The sequence below is a fragment of the Apteryx rowi genome, unplaced genomic scaffold (genome assembly GCF_003343035.1).
Source record: "Apteryx rowi isolate R43461 unplaced genomic scaffold, aptRow1 scaffold_31, whole genome shotgun sequence".
Classification (NCBI taxonomy): domain Eukaryota; kingdom Metazoa; phylum Chordata; class Aves; order Apterygiformes; family Apterygidae; genus Apteryx; species Apteryx rowi.
Genome location: NW_020449530.1, coordinates 2,120,525 through 2,142,917, shown reverse-complemented (window position 1 = coordinate 2,142,917; position 22,393 = coordinate 2,120,525). Strand labels below are relative to the sequence as shown.

The 22,393-nt window shown below is 39.3% G+C and overlaps 1 protein-coding gene across 1 annotated transcript in view; it reads left to right on the top strand.

Moving 5' to 3' along the window:
- Nucleotides 1-22,393, top strand: part of CACNA1C (calcium voltage-gated channel subunit alpha1 C) — a 492,904-nt gene that overhangs the window by 330,429 nt on the left and 140,082 nt on the right. The window contains 2 exon segments of the mRNA XM_026070402.1: nucleotides 12,186-12,289; nucleotides 19,049-19,221. Of these exon segments, the coding sequence (XP_025926187.1) occupies nucleotides 12,186-12,289; nucleotides 19,049-19,221 (277 nt within the window).

The following is a 22,393-nucleotide window of genomic DNA, read 5'->3' as shown; positions in this document are numbered from 1 at the left end:
AGCCTCCTTCTTTGTTCCAGAAGCACTACAATCAGCTCATAGTTTGACTCGTTTTAAATGTATTTCATTCATCTCTCTCATTCACAGAACCAGTGTTGCCCTAAAGGATCTCAGAGTGTTCTGTAGACTGAAGGATGTTTTGATCTTTCACTGATGTAGGTTCAATTCACTGCCTTCAATAAAGTTAGTCTAGAATTAACACTTGGGCAAAGCAGGTCTGATTTTATTATGCAAGGCAGGAACCCAGGACTGCAGAGACAGTTATTAGGATAAGAATGCCATGCATCTGCCTGAATTTTCCATGCAGTGCTATAGGTTTAATGGGGAATAATTCATCCAGCTGAAACTGAAGGGGAGAACTGAAATGAACTGTCCATGACACTAATGTTGACAGCCCATACTACTGTAAAAAGTCCTTCTCAGGCTTACATTTCCAAAACTGAATCAATTCTGGCTTATTTTGTTTCTKCCATCTCAGGGCATCTGGACTAACAGACCACACATGACTTATTTCTAAATACTGCTTTTGAAAAAAAAAAAAGATATAGTTTTTCTTCCCAAGCTAACTATGGACAAAAGTAACCATGAGTAATCAGTTAGGATACCAGTAATTCTTTATTGACTCCCAGTAGAAAACATGGTCTGATTGATCTTAAATCACATGAACAATTGTTCCATGGTAAACTGAATTGAAATACATTTAGAAATAATTTTTTTTTTATCTTTTACCTATTAAACCTGCAGAAAGAAGGTTAGCTAGCAAAGTTGGAGCCCAGAAGTTAGCTGCCTTTGATGTAAGGAATTCTAGCTGTGTAACTAATACTTTCAGTGGGTGTTCAGAATCTCTGTAATGCTGAACATCCTGCAGAGGTACACAGACCCCTCCAGTTTTCACAGAAGAAGGTTAATACAAAAGTCCCACAAAAAAGCAGAGAGAGTACAGGCGGGAGGAGGGGAAAATGTAAATGGTACATTCTTGATTTTCATTTTTCTGTTTTCCATCCCTTAATATAGTTGACTATAGGATTTCCCAGTGGTACTTTTCACTCACAAAAGTGAATATGCAGAGATTATGTCAGCAAAACATACTTTTCAGATAGTTGATTTGCTGTGGTAATCCATATCCCTTTGGAGCTTTACTGGTGCTAATAAATCTTGTAACTTTGTGAAAACCCATTAACACTGCAGTTTTCTCTAAGTCAACAGAGAGCCTAACTTTTTATTCCTCTGTTTTAGAAAGAAAAGTACTAAGTCAGCTGCCRGTAGCCTTTACCATCAATGGAAGTTGTATAATAAACTTGGATGATGTCCATTTAAAATCACAAGTTTAATTAAGACGAGGAGTAAACGCACCTAAGCCAATATTCCCCCTACCTCTCCTACAAGCACAAACTAACATGCCATAAAAGTACAGAATCAGTGAGCATTTTCAATGTGAGTAGATTTCAGGGGAAAAACAGTCCAAGTCAGTCATTGTGTGCCACAGACATTTTGACCTGCTGGTATTTGAATGCAAATTTTAATTTTCTTCCTGCTTTCAAACCCAAGATCCTAAAATGACATGCACAAAGATCTTGAAATTCCCTTAGTAGTTCTGTCTTTTAAAGAATAGCTGACAGGAAAAAAAAATGTGCACCCAAACAAAAAATAGATGAAATATGAATACAGAAACTGACCAAAGAATGAAATAATATTGTGGAGTCCAATGGTTATACACTAGGGGCTAAAAAGCACAGTGCAAGGATTCAGTGTCGGCTTACAGTATCAGTAATTTGGGACTAGATGGTTGAAAGTTGGTGTTTTTAATGTGTCTTAGACTTCATAAGGCTTTACCCAGCTGAGAAAATGGACATATTCTTGAGAAGGTGGGGCCAATATTTAATGATTAATGAAAATATAACTCAGTGCTATTGTAAAGAAACAGTCTTGGCAAATTCTACTGGTAGCAATTCACTTCCTGCATACTGTATGCAACAAAACAAATACAGTTTGTTTCATGTCTTTTATGTGTTCCTCATCAGAGGGAGTTCATACAACAGCAAATTCTGCTGTGATTATGTAATTTCAGAGAAGCTCAAACATGTGTTTTACATGTTTTCAGTTTATCTGTCATCAAGCAGCTGACACTGCTTCTACATCTTCAGTCTAGCCTTGTTCTTGCACAGGTTGCAGCAGCCTGTTAGGGCCGTTCTGCAAGACTTCCACCTTCGCAGAGTCTCTCTGAGAAGTGGGATCCTGTCAAGGTGTACCTTCTGCAGGAGTGTGCGCTCTCTTGACTCTGAGATTGAGCCCATCAGGCTCAATGCTTTCACTTGTCTTCTCCATAGTGGTGTGTGGGAAGCTTGGTCAGCTCTGGACAGAGACTTCCTGTGAAGGAAATCAGGCAGCCTAGCAGTGAATTACAGCTAGACTGAAAGGGTTTTTAAAATAAACCAGGAATTATGGTTCACCTGGATCAGAGCAAGCAGCAAGCATTGGGTAAGGACACCTAGAGCAGATTCAACATAGTCTTTGTTAGCAGGGATTAAGAAGCAGTCTTATCAGGCTACATCTTCTCAGATCTGTCTGCCCCCTTCCCCTTCTTTCTTCTGGATTCATCATCCCTTGCTGCAGTTTCTTTGACTTTTTYCCAAGGGTTCTCTATTGCAAATTAATCTCTTCCCTTAAGGTTTCTGTTGTCCTCATCAAGGCAGTCCTTTCTCAGCTAAAGTCTCTTTGCCTCCTGCAGGGAGTTCTGTACAAATTGCCAATATTTCCAGCTCAGGATGGAATTTTAATTTGCTCTTTTCATCACTACACAACACACATAACAATTGGAAAATGAATGTACACACAAGAATCTTGGAATGCTACATGTTATTCTTCCCACTGCCCACATATGGTGGCTCTTGTCTACATTATTTGCTTTGATCCTACCATATATCAGAATAACCTGACTGAAGCATTCCCTACCCTGGTTCCTGATCCTTGTGCACTTGTCTGCATCCAGCTCTGTCTTGTCTTTGTGCTGAAGACACTCTGAAAAAAGTCTCTATATGYACATAGGGTTATTTGTAAATTTGATTATTTGTAAAATTCCATAATTCAGGTACCACAGTAAGAAGAGCCTTAAAAATAAGTGCTTCATGACAACAGCTGAGCTTAAAATTTGACTTCTCCTTCCCTACTTCAAAATAAAACAAATATGAGAATCAAAGCAAGTATTTTTTAACAGGAGCAACTGATCAAGTGCTGCTCCTTCCTGTGAGTGTCACTGGGTCAGAGTGAGGCTGGGGTAAGCTCTCCAGTCTCTCCTTTGCATCCTTCTGATACTGCCAGCTACAAAACGCAGAGTACAGACTTAAAGAGCGACTGTGGCTTAGAGCACCATGAAGACTACCAGGATGTTGATTTTTAGAAAGAAATTCTACCCAGAAGAGAAACAAAGGCACCTGGAGTCCTTTTGCTTATATTTTATGCCACTCAGAAGCAATTTTATTCTGTTGTTCCCAAGTACATAAAAGTAAGTTGAGCTTCTTTTAATTTGTATATTTTTGCTTATTAGAGAGTTTGGGTTTTTTATTTCTCCACCCCCCTTCTCTACCTTTTGCCCTGAGTCAGCTCTGAGACCTTCAATTCCTGCTTCTTATCACCGGTCTTACAGATTCAGGAAGGCTAAAAGAGTATTTCAGGTTGACAAGAAGAATGATAATGCTTCTCATGAGGCACTAGAATGTCTAGACTGAAATGCTTAAAGCTTTTTGTTATGAACCAAATGATTTCGTCATCTCTTAGTCACTGTGTACACAAAACTTTTCATTTTATACTGCTCTTTTTCACAGGGAATTTCAGAAAATGAGCTCCTTATCATACATTTTTCCCAATCTTGCACCCCACCCCATTCAAGCAAAGCACTTAAGCATGTAAGTTCATTTCTGCTGGTAACAATATTACTGACCATTGACTTCAATGGAATTACTCAAATGCCTTAAGTTATGCACATACATGAATATTGGATTAAAAACCAACCAAGCAAAGACAGCTGATTAGATTTTAAATATTAAGGGATCTGAAAGGTAGACTCTTCATCCCTAGGACAGTGATGCAGTAAGTCTAAATCTAGCGTTAGGGGCATATGATGGGAAATAGCAAATATGATCCTTTACTTGCTTCTTATGTGAACAGTTAAGTCAGATGGATGTATGCTGTGTAAAGACTTACTTGAGATGTTTTTGGAGACCAGCCATAGAATTCTCAAGCAAAAATGTGCTCTTTTCATTTCTTTATAGACATGATATGCAGCAGCCTCACACCATTTAGGCTCCAAATGCACCTGCAGATTCAGGATCTGTGGGATTTCAGTGCTAAAGAAGCGATCCCACGCTTTGTCTCACAGGTTAGAAAAAATTCTTCGAATCCTGACATATACAGAAATTCAATTTTAGTACTGTGTCCCTTTTTACTCCCTCATAAAAATCTTCCTGGGGCTTCTTTTTAGGATTTATAGTTTTGCAAAAAAGCTAGAAATTGTGAACAACAGTGAGCAATTTCTTTGTAAAAAGCAATGTTAAGAGTAGTGTGGCTTCCAATATATTGCAAAGTGCATAATTAATTTATTTATTGCAAGTGTTAAATGAAAAAAGAATATAACATAAGCAGTACTGTTAGAGGTCAGAGAAAAAGTGTGCAGACTTTGTCACCAGAGCTAACCAGCAGTTATAATTTTTTGCAAATTCAGGGGTTGATTTATTTGTGTCACAGTCTGTATAGTCACAGTCCAATTAACTAAGAGCTGTAAAAGAGCATGACCACTAAAGAGCCTGTTATTGGATATCTTAGACTTCTAAGGACAAGAAAAATTGTTGATAGAARGGAAGGAGTCAAGCCATCATGTCATGAGTCCTCTGTCTACTCTGACTACTGGCCAGAGCTTTTAAGGCAAAGATTGCAAGTATTTCAGAACCAAGGTATTCCTAAACCAGAATCAGCTCTAGAGTTGAGAGATTAGCCATAAGAGAGTAATCTATTGAACAAACTATTTTTTTTTTGCAGAGCAGCCTCAAAAACACTCCATCACCAATTACAGTTGTTAGTTGGATATTCTTAGGAACTGCCAACGTTATCCTTATTTACATTTAGGATGAATATTTTGTTCCTCAGCTATTTCTGCTGATGTAATGTATCTAGCATAAGTAAAAGTACCAAAATGAATCTCTGGGTTTTTTTGTTTCTTCACTGTACAGATTTATCCAGACACTTCCTGGCAAATTCATTCTGCCTTAGTTGCTTCTGATGGGTCACATCAGTTTTGTGAGATCATTTTATTTCTCTGACAGGATGAGTGCAACACATTTAGGCAGTCAGTGGGAAGGTTCAACAACAAAGCAAAGCTTTAACTATCATGAAGCATTATGACAATATAATGGAAGCAAAAGAGATAACAGAAGAACAGAAATACTTGAAAATCTTAAACCTGTTCCTTTCTGGGCTGTGTAGCCCTTGCCTGCTATGTAGGTTTTATTATCTGTAGTGAATTTTTTTTTCTTGCATATGGTCAGCATAGGTTAGGTGTAGTGGTGAAGGGTGAAGTGCCACCCTCTGTTGTTTACTTTAATTGTTTTTGTGCCTGAGTTCTGATTAAAAAGGTTTTAGGAAAACTCTTTCCCCCTCACCCCCGCCCCAGTGCAAAACAATGTCTCATCCTGTACAAAAGACAGTTTCTAGTGCTGCTTGAGCTGTTTAAAGTAGTAGCTCCATGAGAGTATGTGTGAATAAAATTCATTCACCCAAATATTCATGGAAAGAGGAGGAGTTGAAAAGGAATTTTTTTTTAATCCAAACCTCTTTATTATTGATAAATGTTAGATATCTAAGTCTCACATTAGTATATGCATAAGCCTTTCTGCATCACCTGAGCCACGCTTATCAGTATGATGCACTTTGATCTTTGATCTAAGCTGGCAAAATCACTTATACATCCTTAAAGTGCTTAAGTACTTTTTGTGAAAAAGATGATTTTCAAAATGAAGGCTTCAAGCAGGAAGCTATATTTAGGGATAGTTAAGTGTTGTCTGTGCCTCCTCTTCCTTCTCCTGTCTCCCTCTCCACGTGTTCTCCAATTTTATTTCCCTATATGACTACAAGCAAGATTCAGTTTCACCTAGAGATCTTGTTATTGGCATTTACCATTGCATTTGGCTAGATCGCTTCCTGAGGCGGTGAATTCCACAGATTGGTTGTAGGCTGCATAAGGCAGCATTTCTACACACAAGTTCCAAATTTACTGCCCTTTAATTTTATTGAGTAGTCTGTGCTTCTTGATTAATGTTATTCTGTGAAAGGTTATACACTTCATTATGGAGCACTTGAAGCACTTGACTTGTATTTAAAAAAGTCTGTCATAACATTCCTTAGTCATTAAAAATCAATTAGCAATTTATTCAAGAAATGGAAAGCTAGTGCTGTTGTCCTAGCTAACTTGCTCTCCCTTAACCTGCACCTCTCCAGTATTTTACACTGAGCAAGACAAACTTCAAATTTTTTCCTTCAACTATCTGTACTTAGCATGAGCAGCTTGCTACTTTCTAGTGGTAGCTGTCCTTTTATGATGGATGAAACTTTTCCTGTAGCTTGAGTATGTCAGTTGTTTTTGAAAGACATTTGGCACAAAGTGTAAGAGTGTGGGTGTGTGAATTGTAAAGTCAGGACAGTTTAGTGAATTTTGTCAACCCTCCCCATTAACTGGAAGACAGATCTCCTCTATGTGCCTGGTGATGATAAACCATTATGTTAATAGATAACATGCATCTAACATTATCTTTGAACTATGGTGCTGGTGTGATCAGTGAGATGCTTGCAAAATGTGCCTAACACCCCTGGAAAAAAACAATTCTCTAAACAGATAAAGCAGAATAACAGCTGTGTCTCATGTCCCCCCACTTATATCTCTTCACTTAGTTTTGCAGAATCACAAGGCACAAGTGTCTTAGCTCCCTCTTTTTATTCCTTGGCACTACTGAAACTGTAGGTTGTAATTGTGGTTAGCAAACTACAGAATTAAAAATACTAGTGTCACTGCTGGGAGATACTCTGTATCATCAAGATAAAAGCCTTCAGCTGAACGTTGAAATGCTATAGTCATGAGAGCAATTGAGAACAATGCTTGGTAAAAGGAAGAGTTCTTCCACGATACACAATGTCCAGCAGACCTTCTGAGATGTGCTGAAATACCTTCTTTTCATCTTGATGCTGAGCGGGTTCTACAGTTCCCAGGAAGCAAAATTATCAGTGTAAAGTATCAGAATTCAATTCCCCTGGTCTGTGGGTAATGATGTTGTTTGTACAATAGTGATGTTTGCTTGGCCCAGAGAGGAAAGACTGGCTCCAACTTTGTTAATAACAAGGGATATGTGTTGTAGCCAATACAGTGGGATACTTGGGTTTTCCCAGAAAGATATTTTTTGTAAAAAACACCAACACAGAGTCTATGGCCATGTGGCAGTTAAGAGCTTTGACAAAATAATAACTTGTTTGTATCCATCACATCATGTTTCTCAGTACTTTACTACAGTTCCTTATGTAGGAGAGTATTAGTGCTTCTTACAAGTGTTTATTGACGGGACCCAAGGCAAAAGGATGACACAGATCCAGAAAAGTTTGAAGAGAATGCCAGATGTGTTTCTTTAATCACAGTGTTTCCAAGCATAACTAGTAGGTCTCTGATTGTATAGTCCAGTCTGAAAGATATCAAATCTCTTTAGTTCTGGTTGAGTACCTTGTTTAGAAAACAGGAGACAGCCTTGCCTGCCAGAAAATGCAGTTCTCTGTCCTCTTACTCAGGATCTCAAGGACCAACTAGACAGTAACTTGATTCATTAATGCTGAGAACTGACGCATAGTGTAATGGTGGACCCTACTGTTGCCACAAAACTGACCAACTAGCCAAAACAAAGTTGATGTTAGAGGGGAGCTATAGTTGCTCTTCAAAGAAAATGACCCTCCTGTTCCTTTCAGTGCAAGTGGTTGAGGAACCCACAGCATGACCAGGCATTTGCACAGTGCAGCAACTTGGTTCTAGTCCCAGTCCCATCAACCTGAGTCCAGAGCAAGGTTAGAGCATTGCTGAATGAAAGACCCCGCTGGATTCTGCAGATGCCATTTGATCACTAAGGAGTCTCTTAAGCAGATTTCTTTCCTAAGAGGTACAATAGCTCAGCCTCATTCAATTCCAGTAATCCTGAGTCTGGCCAACTTCTGAATACTTAGATGGTAGCATTTAATCATACAGTTCTCCATAGGGCTAGGTAGTATCCCATTTTGCAGATTGGAAAGCTGAAGCATAGTGAGACAAAGTGATTTCCCCACATTGCCGGACAGCGCATATAGCAAATCAAGAGATGGAATTTAAGACCTTATCCCTGAGGTCTCTCAGAGATCATCTCTAAGGGATGATAGATACATCAATATTCAGAAATGTGCCAACCTTCTGATCACTGAGAGTAGTGAGATGTTAGTGTGGAGATGTGAGCTGTAAAAGGTCTGGCAGCCTGAGTTAGAGATCAGAATTATTTCTATAAATGACCATTTGTAGATTCCCACCAATGCTGTGCTTATAGCTGACCTAGTAATTGTCTCATACATACTTAAATTGACACCAGGTTGCAGTCACCTTGACCACTATAGTGGGAGTACTATCGCTCATACCTACAGTAGTTAATAGTCTTTGTTTGGAACTGTAAATTTAGAAGATGATCCACCTTTCCCGTTGAGATTCATATGGTTAATAGTAAACACACAGGAAGAAATAAGGGGAGAAAAAGTGCACTCTGCAACCAGGCAGCTGAACTCCATGTCAGGAGTTGTACTGTCTGTACTAGAGAGGTAATCTATAACAGAACCCTTTTCTGTTCAATATAAATGCTACAAAAAACATTCTGCCACTGTCATTTTCTGCACTCAGTGGTGTGTAGATGGTAAATCTCATTCTGATCCTGTTGTGATGCTGTGCAGCTTCTCCACTTCAATAGCATAATTAGGAAAATTCAACTGTACCACCTAAGTTATGTTTGCATAACTTAAGTGGTACAGTTTTGCAGTAAAAGCCTCCAGCTGCAGTCAACAAGATATAGGTATGCATACACATGTGATGAACAGCTACATATTTGAAGAATGCTGATAAATTTCCAGGAAGGAGTTTGAATCAAAGAGAGATGCRAGGTTTCTAATGCTGATGGTATGGGAACATTGTTCAGTTGGGCACAGTCTATTATGGACTTACAGGATACTTCCATTTTAGACGAAGCATTTCCAGGTATTTGGTAGGATGCAATCTTAGCCAAGAACTTAATGTTTCTTAAATGTTAATACTTTGCTGTTATTGTTCTGAATAGGTGTATTTCTTTTTTCCCTCCACCTTCTGCCAAGCAGCCTAGGTATCTGTCTTGCGTCTCTCCTGGAGACATTTTTCAAGCAAATAGTAAGCTCACAATGTACTGTCTCATTATTGAAGGGGGTATTTTACATAATTTACCAATGACCTAATGCTATATCAACATATAACATACATACCTATCACCTGTGGCTCAGTCTTACAAAGTATGGAGTACTCTCACCTCCTACTAAAGAAAATGAGATGTGAGAGCACCCAACATACAGAGAAGTTCTATGTGATGGATTCCAGGAAGAGATACCACTTTCTGCAAAATGTTGATGGTTTCTTTGCTCTTGAGAAGCTAGTCTCAGCTTCTCCATTACTTATATGATAGGGCAGTAAAGAGGAGAAGCCCCAGTGCTCTGCTTTATCAGGAGGCAGGTCTATTTTTTAGGACTCATTTGTGCTGATGCTGGTTGGCACAGTCTTTATGCAATTTACAGGCATTGGGAATAGGTGGAGTACACTATACTCTGGTTATGTACTTTACCAGGCCACGATGGAAGTTTTTTGCCAGCTGGAAATTTCTTCATAACAGAATAGTACGAAGGGGCAAGCACCTGAATTATGTACCAGAAACTCTGGCATAGGGTACAAGGATCCACTTGTACTACCACCCTGGAAAGCTCTACTTACTCACTTTCCCATCTGATTAAAAAAAACACTGATAGTTAAGTACCATGTAGCTGAGGGTTTTTTATCAACATCAGTGATAATTAAAGGGAAATCAAGTCACCACTGTGCCTGTGCTGGTAATTTCTTATGGCAGTTTTTCAAAGTGATTTATAGTCATTGTGTGGAACACTTTATATAGGTAGTGACATTCTTTATATAAGAGAGGGGGTGTTAAGTCTTGTTTCTTGACCTAATTCCAGCTTGGGTAGTTATGCTTTGTCTGCCCAATTTCTCCTCTGTGACTTGAGATAAATATGCTATTCTATCTTCTATCATGGTATTGTGTTCTCTTTAAACCATTGCTGTGTTTCACAGCAGAGGTATCAGTCTTTAACCAGTCAGTTACTTTTTTTTAGCTGTGTGGGATGAAATGTAGTTGCAAACATAATGAATAATTAGTATCATTTACAAACTAACTAGACAGTTCCACAAAGGTATTCAAAGGGAAACTGAATGATATGCTTGGGGAAAGTTTTGGGAACTTCTGGGTTTCTGAAGAGAGGTGTTCACTCTCTTCCAACTACAAAATTTATTAATCCTCTGAGGAAGGATTTGATGAACTGTTTTCACAGAGGCAGATTTTGAGCTTGTTCTTTAATGAGTCTTCTTCAGTTAAGTTGCAGCTGAAGGAGCCCTGAGATAGAGTTCTGGATCGCCCCATTGACCATGGACAGTTGCCAAACAAGGACTTCAGTGACTGTACTTTTAGAGGAAAATGGATGATGTTCTATCCACAAAGAACTGATTATATTAGTGTTAGTCTCCTGCCTTGTCCTACTGAAGGTCTGAAATTCCTTTCCTGAGTTGTTATGAATCTTGAGTCAGATTTCCTCCCCTGAAGTGTGTCTCAGTGCCCATGTATGGAAGAATATTTCTTCTGTGATCACAACGAATGCTTAGGTTGCAAAGAAAAGAGCATTTTCCTAGAAGGAGAAAATAACATAGGAGACAATTTTTAAAAGCATTGAAACCAAAGGAACCTAGGCTGCTTTATGCCTTTAGGTACTTTTAAATCTGAAATTTACATTCATAAATTGCTTTAGTGCTCCTGAAAATGTTAACCACTGCCTGTTTCTTTAATGATACAATGTCTGTAGTGTTTATGAAATGTAAAGAAAAAGGGGGCTGTGGTATTTATGACACCATCATGTGAATGAGATTCTATTAGGGCCTCCAGCAACTTCCCAAATTTTTGAACTTCAAAGGAGTCGTCAAGATAAAATGGTGTTTGTATGTACKAGAGCTTTTAGAATGCATAAAATATCATATTATGCACTAGAGCTGCTCTATGCATAATACAGGTTCTGGTGCTAAAATGATAGTCTGCCTGCTTCATTTGCAGATACCTGCAGTAGTGTTAAAGCCAGACCTGTGCTCAAGATGTTCAATTTGCAGTCTGAAATTCTCTGAGTATTCAGTTGTGTAGGGGTCACATTTTGCCATGGAGGAGAGATTCCTCTTGAGAGAAAGGAAGTTTGTGGGAAAGCTTGAGAAAACACTTGACCAGATCAGAACATGATGGGCCTTGATAGGACTTTCCTCTAAGGGATACAGGTACTGCTCTGACTGTGGTAAACTAAAAATTACCACAGCATTGCCAGGAAAATATCAATATTTGCCCACAGTTGCCACCACAGGTTTCTCTCTGAGGTATGTGAACCTGTGTTACAGATGGGAAATAAATGTGATCAGATAACACATTGTAACAATGCTTAGCAAGCACTAACAATATTTACCCTGGCAGCAGACAGTCATACATACATGCAGGGGGTTAAAACAGAAGTTTAGAAGTCACTGGATGGACCCTTGTGGTCCTGCGAGTAAACTCCAGAAAGTGATAGTATGCAACTTGGAGTATTCAAAAAAATGCCAGTATGGCACATTGGTGTATCTCAGCCTACATTAATCTTTGCCTGTAAGGAAACAGGGAGAGAATCATGCAATCAAAGGAGAAGACACATCAGAAAGAACATACAGAAACACTTGCTGTGATTATGTGAAAACAAACCACAGGCTCTGTTTACAAACCTTTCCATCTGTTCCTTTGCCTAATCATTTCTGCTTTCCCTCTCTGTCTTCTAACTTTCCTTCGTCTTTCCAGATGCAGGACGCTATGGGCTATGAGTTACCATGGGTGTATTTTGTCAGTCTGGTCATCTTTGGATCCTTTTTCGTTCTAAATCTGGTTCTTGGTGTGTTGAGCGGGTAAGCCGACAGTTTTGGTGTCCTTTTTCCAATGCTACAGGGCAAGACTCCATAATAAGGGTTCTTCCCTGTCACCAGGATTCTTTCTGAGGGATTAAAAATCTAAATCCAAGAAAGTTTTCACATCAACTCTGAAATATTTTTACAAAATGTTCAAATTTTTCAAATAAAAATACAGGTAACAGAAGGAGTTATTCTCTAACAAAGAAATTCAGCCTGAGGGCATCCAAAATTGCTAATGCCAACCTTTCATAAATTTCCATAAAAAAGACTATTGAAAGCCTTACTGCTGGTGACTTGGGATCTCTTTGGCTGGAGCCTTGCAGTGCTCAGAAACTGAGCTTGTCTCACTAATTATCATTCCACTCTTCCAGGTCAATGATGCCATAGGAAGGGACTGGCCCTGGATCTATTTTGTTACACTAATCATCATAGGGTCATTTTTTGTTCTTAACTTGGTTCTCGGTGTGCTTAGCGGGTAAGCAGTACCAGGAAAATGTTTTATTATTGTTTATTTTTAAAAATTTGTATTTCTATTCCTACTCTCTGGTTACCAAAACAATGGGCAGTGGTGGGGTTATCTCAGCAACCTTTAATAGAAGGCCTGGGTTGTTGTTGTGCAAATGGCAAAATACAGCATTCCAAATGGCACGGAAGGAGTCTTTTGAGCAAATCAAAGGAATGCAAGACAACTCTTTACCTTTAACATATTCCTCTACCTAAAACCTCTACCTGTGCTCTGTGGGAGGAGCACAACACTCTATATCCCCCATAAAACTGGCTATAGGTGAAGCATACTATTCACCATAGAAGGGGATTGCAGTAAAATCTCTAGTAGAGTCACAAGGACTGAAGGAAGAAAGAGAGCACATAAGGCAAATCCCTTCACATTTGTGGAATGAGATTCCTGCCAAATTATGTCTTCTCACATGAGAAGTTTTCACATTGCTTAATATCTCTAAAGCACAGTCTGATGGGAGACTGTTTTCCCTAGAGGGAGTCTTGGACATGTTTCTTCTTCAATAAGCACATCTTCTCTGTTGTGCAGATTACAAGCTTAGGCATGATACAGGGAGAAAAGATCATTTCCYTCTGACCTAAGGATGAACATAAAAGAAGGAGAATTGCTTCTAGTGTTTAAATGTCCCTAAGACATCTAGACATCTAGCTGTGTTTCAGTTCTGCAGTGTAATCCTCACTGCAAGGCATCACTTTGGTAGCTTTGGTTAAAAACAATTGATACTGTACCCAGTAGTTAAAAACTTTATTGTCCTTGGGGAGTGAGATAATTAGAAAAATCAAGCCAACAAACATTCCTTGCAAGATTTTTTTTAAAAAGTTCGCCTAGAATTAGGCTTCATTTGAGCATGACTGGGTGCTTAAAGCCATTTTATGTAGATGCATAAATATGGTATGAGGATTTTTATGCATCCTCTTTTTGTTTGTTCCTAACATCCTGCCTCCTCTAATGAGCTCCAAATGAATTTGGTCAGAGCCTTTATCTGTTGCCTGGATGGGCAGTCCTGAAGTCTCCTGTCTTTTGATCATAAGAGGGGACTTGATGCCTCACAGAAATTATATCCTCAGTACTTGGGCCAACAAAATAGGAAGGGCACTAGTAGGACCAGAGAAGATCCTCCACTGACCATCCTGCAAAGAGACACGTAATAGTGGATCTACAGGAGGTTTGCTATTGTCTTTGTTACTCTGTTGAAGGAGACATGCAGCTAAGACAGCTGCTGCAAAGAGAGGAGTGTCCAAGGAGTAAATTGAGAGGGAAAAAATCCCCAGAATGAAGTGTCAGGCAATAGTCTGTGTGGGATATCTGGAGAGTGATACTCGAGATACAATTTTAAAACATAAGCTCCTCCCTACTTCACGTGGATACTCTAATCAGCAGGTGAGGACATCAGCAGTAATGGAGGATGATGACCAGTCAAAAGTGGGTAAGCAATTTGTCATGTCAGAGATGCAATCAAGGACCATGTAAGACTGGTTAAAGATTATATAGTATCTGATTGGTTAAACAGTGCCCATGAGCCCAGCCTTGAGTGTCTACTGTTGAAACAGGGCTGATTCACTTTACCAGCTCTTGGATTTGTATCTGTACCTAACTGAAAATTGAATTTCCTCTCTCTTTCATTTTTCAACTCAAGAAAGTGTTTTGGGACATCGATCCCCCACCTTCTGAGATACTGCAGCTAGACTTCACCACAGCTAGTGGTGAGAGATGGAAATAGTCTGTAGGGGGAATTGAAATCAAACATGAAGTTCACCTTGTTTAAGCGGTGAGTCACTCTTCCTGGCTGTGTTCACAGTATTATGACAGCTGCACTGTTTCTGCAAAATTTTTCCCAACTAGAGAAAAGTAAAAAGAAACTTCAGAATCTGCATCCATGAAAAAACACAGAAATAATGGGAGAAATGTTCCAAAATTTCTCTGGGCTAAGTAAGCAGTTCTTAAACAATTAACTTTCTAAAGCAGTTCTAAATTTTGCTGAGTCGCAAAGTGTCTTTGCTTTGCAGATTCAGCTTTTTCTTACAGACTTGCCATTGCTATAAGTTTGTTCTGTATGGATGACCCACTGATTTGTTCTATATAGATCCAAAGCAGTATTCCTGGCCATCTTCATACCTCCATTCTGGGCATCTCTGATTTCTCCCCATGTATTTATTCCAGGAACTTCACCAAACATGTCTTGTAGGTAGATTTCATCAATGAGGGATAAGCTTAGGTTTTTTAATCACTTCTGAATATGTAAGTGTAATTAATTGTACTCACTAAGATGCTTTGATCACACCTAGACTTTTTGCATCTGCAAAATTAAATGCTGAGTTCTGCTCTGCCTAAAGATCACACCTGTAATTTGTTTTCCCTTAAGTATTTCACCCATTCATAGTCGTTTTGGTGAATTTAATAGTCACTTGCTAAACTAAATAGTATGAAAGAATATTCATGTGTAGAGCTGTAATCCTCTTTGTGTCTTGACTGAGCACAATATAAAATTCAAGTATTCCAAAGGAAATATCCAGTCAATAGACCGCAGAGTAGACCCCCTTAAGCATAGGCAAAAGGATTCGACATCATTGTTGTGAGTGAAGCCATTGTTAGAGGTCTCCAAAGATCAGAGATGTTTGTATCTGTGGTATCTGTTTCAGTCAATTAGTGAGGAAATTAATGGCAGTGTTACTCACATATCTTGCCTAGCAGTGATCCAAATCCCAGGACACAGGCCAAGCAAGCAGTTGCCTAGGGCAAATGGAGGGCAAGAGAACAGCTGTTTCTTTTGCTCTGAGAGGATGCTGGAAAACCCATTTGGCTGCTTCTGCTCCTCTTTCTGCCAAGGAAGAGGTCAGAGTGAGTGGGGGGCTAGCTATGGTTGTAGCTCCTCCTGGGAACAGCCGGAGCAGTATTTCTGACCTTTCTGGATTCTTCCCCAATCTTCTGTCCCCTCATCCAACCCATCCCATTCCTTGCTGTAGCTGTCAAGATGGATGAGGTTCGAAGCCATGCACTGTGCTTTCAGCAGTAAGCAAGATCTTTGAACTTCTAGAATTCTGTTTTGCTCACTTCCCACCACTTCTCAAAATGAGAGTAATCATAGAGAAATGAGATGCAGCCAAGAATTATCTATATTCCATCATCAGGATGGGCAAGAAAGTTTTCTTCTGGATCTACACAGGATACAGAGCTGTGTGTTTATATTTATGATCTTGAGCTCTCCCTAACCTCACTAAGAAAACCTCTCTCCAGAATACTTTGCTTTTTGGTCTTGTTCCTATTGGCAGATGTATCTTAGAGTTTTCTGGGAGAAGAGAGGGAAAGTGAAGCAAACTGAATTCTAGTAAAAACAATTCAATTCACAATATCTTAAACTGTTGTTTTCCAGCCCACTGGAAAGAGACAGATTGCTTGGTAGCTCTGTAAGCCTCTGTCATCCTTACCTTGACATGATAGTGCAATCTTTTTTTGAGAAGGCCGCCTCCAGACTCAAGACGGCACTTCCATCAGAAAGCTTATTTGGTCCTTGGCCTCCCTGCTGAAACTGCAAACAATGAGCATTTATTGCCAACTGTGATGGTGGCAGAGGTAATGTGCACACCTGCCTGCAATAGGAACTGGACTGAGGTCACCAACTCATTTCACACAGGATAGTAAATGACCATTCACTGGTAGCAGTTCTTGGTTGTTAACTACATTTGCCTGAATACAGGCTGGCATTCCACATGGGAGGTGTTTTGTATTGCATTAGCAATTTCCTGAGCCACCTGTTCTCAAAGGTTTAATGTTAGTAGAGCATAGAAATTAAGATCATTTAAATAAGTTGTCTTCTTTGGAGAGTCATCTGAGATGTGGAATACCGTACATTGTACAAGGGAAGAGACATGCTAATGGGTATCATTTAGACCAGGGGATCGCAGTATTTTCAGCTGTGCCATTACAAAATTAGGTAATGAATTCACTCTTATGCAGACAGTCAGTGTAAAGACATGGTGCAGAAATCCCACTTTATTTTTGTCAGCTCTCCCACCCCGCCCAATCCCCTTTGAGAGAGACAGTAAATGGGGCCTGAAAAGACCCAAGTAGGTATGCAGCTTAAATGCATCTAATGTAAATGATCCACTTTAGTACACAGTAGGAATTTCACTTTCTGTGAGCTGGGCCATGCCATACTGTTTTTCACACTTTGGTGTCTCAAGTTGCCCCTTCAGGTAATGCCCATGTAAATATAAATAGTTCTCACTTGAGATTGAGGGCCCAGTCCCTTTTAAAATCAGRCCTGTTTGTTATAGGTTCTAAAATATCATTTTAGAAGTCTACAACTGAAATATTGGGATGTAATTTATCAAATAGGGTTAATAATACATAGCCATGTTCAGTGATTTTTTTGGAGAGTTAATTCATTAATTTGGGTAAGGTGCTATGAGAGACCCAGAGGAAAGATGTTATTGAAGCAGAAAATATAAATTGGATTTTTCAAAAACCTTTCTTTTGTTTCAGTTTTTATGATTGTTGTTGTTTTTTTATATATTTTTTAAACAACAAATGGCCCCAAGCAAGAAAAAATTTGATTTTTCATTCTTGCCACATTTGCAATAGCCGTTTCTGTCTTGTGGCCAAGTTTGGTCCCAGGGCTGACTGTGATCTTTCTTCAGGCTTCAGAAGCCGGTGAATCACTTCTTCATTTCCACTTTAGTTATCACAGTTTTGTGGGACAGGCTTGAAACCTTAGCCATGTGATAGAGGTGAGGATTACACAGGCATCCTTTGTCACATATTGTGGCTTGAAATGAAGACCTATGCCTACTTTCATTCTTCTGCAGTGCTGGTGTCATGTCCTGCTCATAATATAGAAAGCCTGATCCAAAGCGTATGAAGTCAATGGAAATCTTTCAGTGGATTTTGGACCAAACAAGAGGGAAGTACTTCGCCCTCATTATTAGAAACTCATCTCCATGTCGGTTGCTTGAAGATACTTGTGTGGCACACATTAACATTTTTGGATAGGATTTTTATAGTCTTAGTGTTACTGTTGTCAAAGTACTGGTGGGTTTCCTATTACTTTTTGCAGGAGCAAGTGTAAGGCAAAGATTAGGGGGGTTTTGGAAACACCGCTCATTGCTGACGGTCACCAGCTAGGGTAATGGATGTTACATTGGAGAGAATGAGTTTACCTCTCATTTCTAGAAACAGTGGGCCGTATTATGTGCTGTGCATGCCTTGTGTAGCTATCAGCTTCAGCAGATACAGGACTTAATGCTTAAATGCTCTTGGTCCAGAACTCTTCACAATCATTAAGCACACTTTTAAAAATACAAACATTAAAACCTGGTTTAGAACCACAGGAGAGTCTCTAAATGGAGGCAGATCAGCATTTCTAGAAAAGAAAATAATCCAGTATATGAGTCTCTGACAGAGGAAGATACAGCCTACAGCCAAAAAAGAAGACAAAGTGGACACCCTGCATCATAACTAAGCAACATGAAATTCTTGTTCCTACACTTTCTGTTTAAGCCCATATTCCCAATAGTGGTCTTTCATCAAGCCACCAACCAGTTCACTTTCTGGTAGAATCTAGTATTGCTCATGTTTGTCTCCCCAGCTTGAGGTTTGAAAAATATATTTCATGTTGAGATAACAGGCCTGAATACTGAAAATCTGCAGTAAAATATTGAAGTCTGAATTTTAAAATATATTGTCCAGTACTGTGGGTGAAATTACCCATAATTAAATGTGTACAGAATTGTGGGTACCATTAATTACACTTGCAATTAGCCCAATTTACTTGTGATTACACCTGTAATCATAAGGTCAGATTGAGAACTGGCTAAAAATTAGAGCCACTGTCTCACTCTCCAGATGTCAGATTATTGTCAAACAGTTCATTGTTGAATTAAATTAATCATTATTCATATAGATATTTGCAGATAACAGTTGGAGTTGTAAAGAATATTAGGAAATGAATGGTATTCTACATAAATGTTATATATGAATTTTGTTTGAATTATCAGTCAAATGTTGAGAATGATAGGATTTAAAAAAGGTACTTTAAGTGCTAGTAAAAATGTGGCCACTCCAGCTGTTTTACCTGTGTATCTAGCAAGAATACTCCATACGTGTGTGACTGAAAAAATAGAGAAAGTTGGTGGTGCTACATAGGAAGTGGAGTCTTTCTGGTGGAAATCCATCTAACCCATTGTTTTTCAATCTCTTCCTCTCTTTCTGCCCATATCCTGTCCCTCCCTCCCTCTTGCTAGGGAGTTTTCCAAAGAAAGAGAGAAGGCTAAGGCTCGTGGTGATTTCCAGAAATTGCGGGAAAAACAACAGCTAGAGGAGGATTTGAAGGGATACTTAGACTGGATAACACAAGCAGAAGATATTGATCCAGAAAATGAAGATGAAGGCATGGATGAGGAGAAGCCTCGAAACAGTAAGCAATTTTCTTCTGTCTCTCTTTCTTACTGTGCTTTTAGCAAGGGAGCTCGTGCCCATGTAATCTAGTGCTGAGACTGCTTATTAGACAGAACAAGTTCTTCCTGGGACTCTCACTATCCTGATGCATGAGGCCTGTATAATGCCTGTAGGAAACTGTGGGAGGGTGAAATACACACAAAATAATTGATATTGTTCTGCAGATCTCAGTTTCTTTTCTGTAATACTGACATTAGATGCTGATACTAAATAGAAAAAAGATTGATACTTGCTGTTAGAAGTCTGCTACTGGGATAAGTTTTAAAATATACATCTGTCTCCATTTATTTAATTGCAGTTCCGTGTTGCTGGCTGTTGACCCATGGTTAATTACTTTGAAAGCAAAGGTTTCTAGGCAAAGCAATACTACAATATGGGAGAAAGGCCAGATCAACCCTGTTGTACATTAAGCGGGCCATCTGTAACTCCATTGAAATCAGTGGAATTGCATTTGTTTTTGCCAGACTGGAATTAAGCTCTCAGAGATTTCTTGTAAGGGAATTATCTCTTATTTTTCTTTTCTGGAGTTGAGAAGATGTTTGTGCAAAGTGAGAATTGACCAACTATCTCTGCTAATTAGAAATGCTGAAGGAGGAAGGGTTTGAAGAAAGCAGCAATTCCCTGCCTTCCTTGAATCTTCTTCCTCTACCTCCTCTTTTACCAGCACAGGCTGTGTAACACCTAGCAATTATCATTACAGGTCATGCAGTCTGGAAATGTCAGAGTTGGAACCTTCAGACAGTTACAGTTAATAGCCACTGGCACTACTCTTAGTTTTCATTACTGAAATACGCATCATCCTGGTTTGATTCTGGAAGAGAAGACATGAAGCATTTCCCTAGAGAGTGCCCTTCCAACCAAATAAGCAAAATCCGTGGGATGATCTCATTAGAACCATGTATTCCATCAATAGGAAGACTGAACATTAAAAGTTGTGTCAGGAGAATCAAGTAAGATTTGTATCAGACACTTGTGATCTTTGGAGGGGAGTCAGCCCTACTCCATGTAGCTGCCCAAACACTTAAGTTCTTGTTTTAGAAAAAAAATGCAGGGTCTTTAATATCAAGTCATATTATCTTAGGTATCTGGATTTGAGGAAGTAACCAAGGTTACTAAGTATTCAGACTTTCCCCAAATCAGATTGGGGTTTTTTTTGTGTGAATAAGCCTACATAGGGCTTATAGCTTCATTTGAGCATATAGACTCAGTAATCGCTTGGTAATGAATTTACTATTCATGGCCAGAATTTGCTGGTCTGTGGCCTATAATAATCCACGAAAGGGTCTGGTGGTCTAATTTCAGTTTTTTGTAGACAGGACTCCATATTAAAAAAAACACCCCTGTAATGAGTTCTGATTGGTGTCCTTATATGAGGTCTGAGTGGGGAAGCCAAGGCCTGAAGTGACACACAACTTCACTGAAGTCACCAGGAGGCCTTCCCTTGACTTTAGTGGGAATTGGATCATGTTCATCACATCTGAACTGCCCTCTCCTSTTAGAGGCATGCCTGTCAAAGGAAGTGTAGCCATACTGACAAGGTAGTGTGGTGAAAACCTGCCTTGGCTACTGGCTGGTTTCAATTTTTGTTTTTAACATGAAAATAACGCTGCTTCAGTAAAAGAGTTTTGCAATAAGTCAGATGTAGCTTCATTGCAGTTGTCTTGGGAGGCAATCCAAGTCTGAGCTAACAAACTTCATTTGTAGGTGGTGATGTTTAGAACTGAACAATAATACATCTTCAGCTTGCTTTCACTTCTTCATATCCAGTTTAATAAGGTTGGTTTTGTAAAGCATGGTTTATAAGAATTAGTCCTGTTACGAATCACAGCTTCTCTAGAGTTTCTCTTGGTTGTCTGTTAATGACAGAATTACATGCTAGTAGCAAACTAACATGTTATCCATTTCTTTTCCAAACCATTAATTAATGCAGTGTCTTGGTGCCAAGTATCAGGTCCAAGGGCAATGGTTGTTAATCAATCCTTACTACAAAAAATACCATTCACTGTGACACTGTGGTTTTGGATCACTTCATCAGTTTTTGTTACGTGACAGACCAAGCTTGGGAACAGACGTCTGCCGTGCCTGGTGCTATAGAGTAGAATTGCACCTCTGTTGAGAAGAATCGCTCAGAATGTGAAGGAAGGCTGTGGACTGATGCTGGCCAGGTACTGGGGACAACAGTCATGCTAACAAAAGACTCTGCAGAACAGAATAGCAGGGACCAAGCAAACAGATCACTCAATGACACATATTTTGCTGTTCCTCTGATATATATGCCCCTATCTAGAAGAGGCTGTTAATAGCAGTATTCTTTTTAGCATCTGTGGCCTGCATCTAAGAATGCCAAATTAATCTTTCTTCTGGCTTTGGTATACTATTCAGTGATTTACCTGGGCCTCCTTCCTGCCACAAGGTTTTTTGGCTATGGAAGTAAAGGGTCTCTATGCTGCCTTCCTCTGCTGGGTTAGTAAATAGCTTCTGGATCAAAATGGTAAACTGTTAGTGTCACTAAAGCACTGTTGCCTGTGCAAGCAGTAACCCCCCGCCCCACCCCAAAGCCCATAAGAATACTTGGATGCGTGCTGCACCCAGGAGAGTTGGGGAGTTTGCTTTCTGGCCTTTTGTATTTCATAAAGCATGATCCTTTTCTTTTCCAGTAGGCTGTTGTATTTACTTTTGCACAGTGATAGGTACCATATTGTTCAAGCCCTATGGTATTTTGTCACGCTATGAAGGTTCTCTAGCAACAACTGAGACAGTAACGTAATAAAAAAAAATGTTTATTTCCTCACGCAAGTTCTTGGATTAGTAACATCCATTAAAATAATGCAATTACTAATTTAGAAAGGATAATCCAAAACCATCAATTACTAATTTAGAAAGGATAACCCAAAACCATCAATTATTGTGCTATTAATTGGAAGCACTGCTTATCCCTACTTGAAAGCTTTCTTGTTCACTCTCTTAGTGAGAGGACTCTCAACCTCGAGGAGTTACCTTAATCCAGCGTCCCAGGAAAAGGGGAGGGGGGGAATGAGAGGATGATCAGGTCCCGTTCCCATCCCTGCTCCAACTCTCCTAGCTCCCAAGGCTCTTTTTATACGGCTGGGGCTCTGGGCAAACACTGCTTT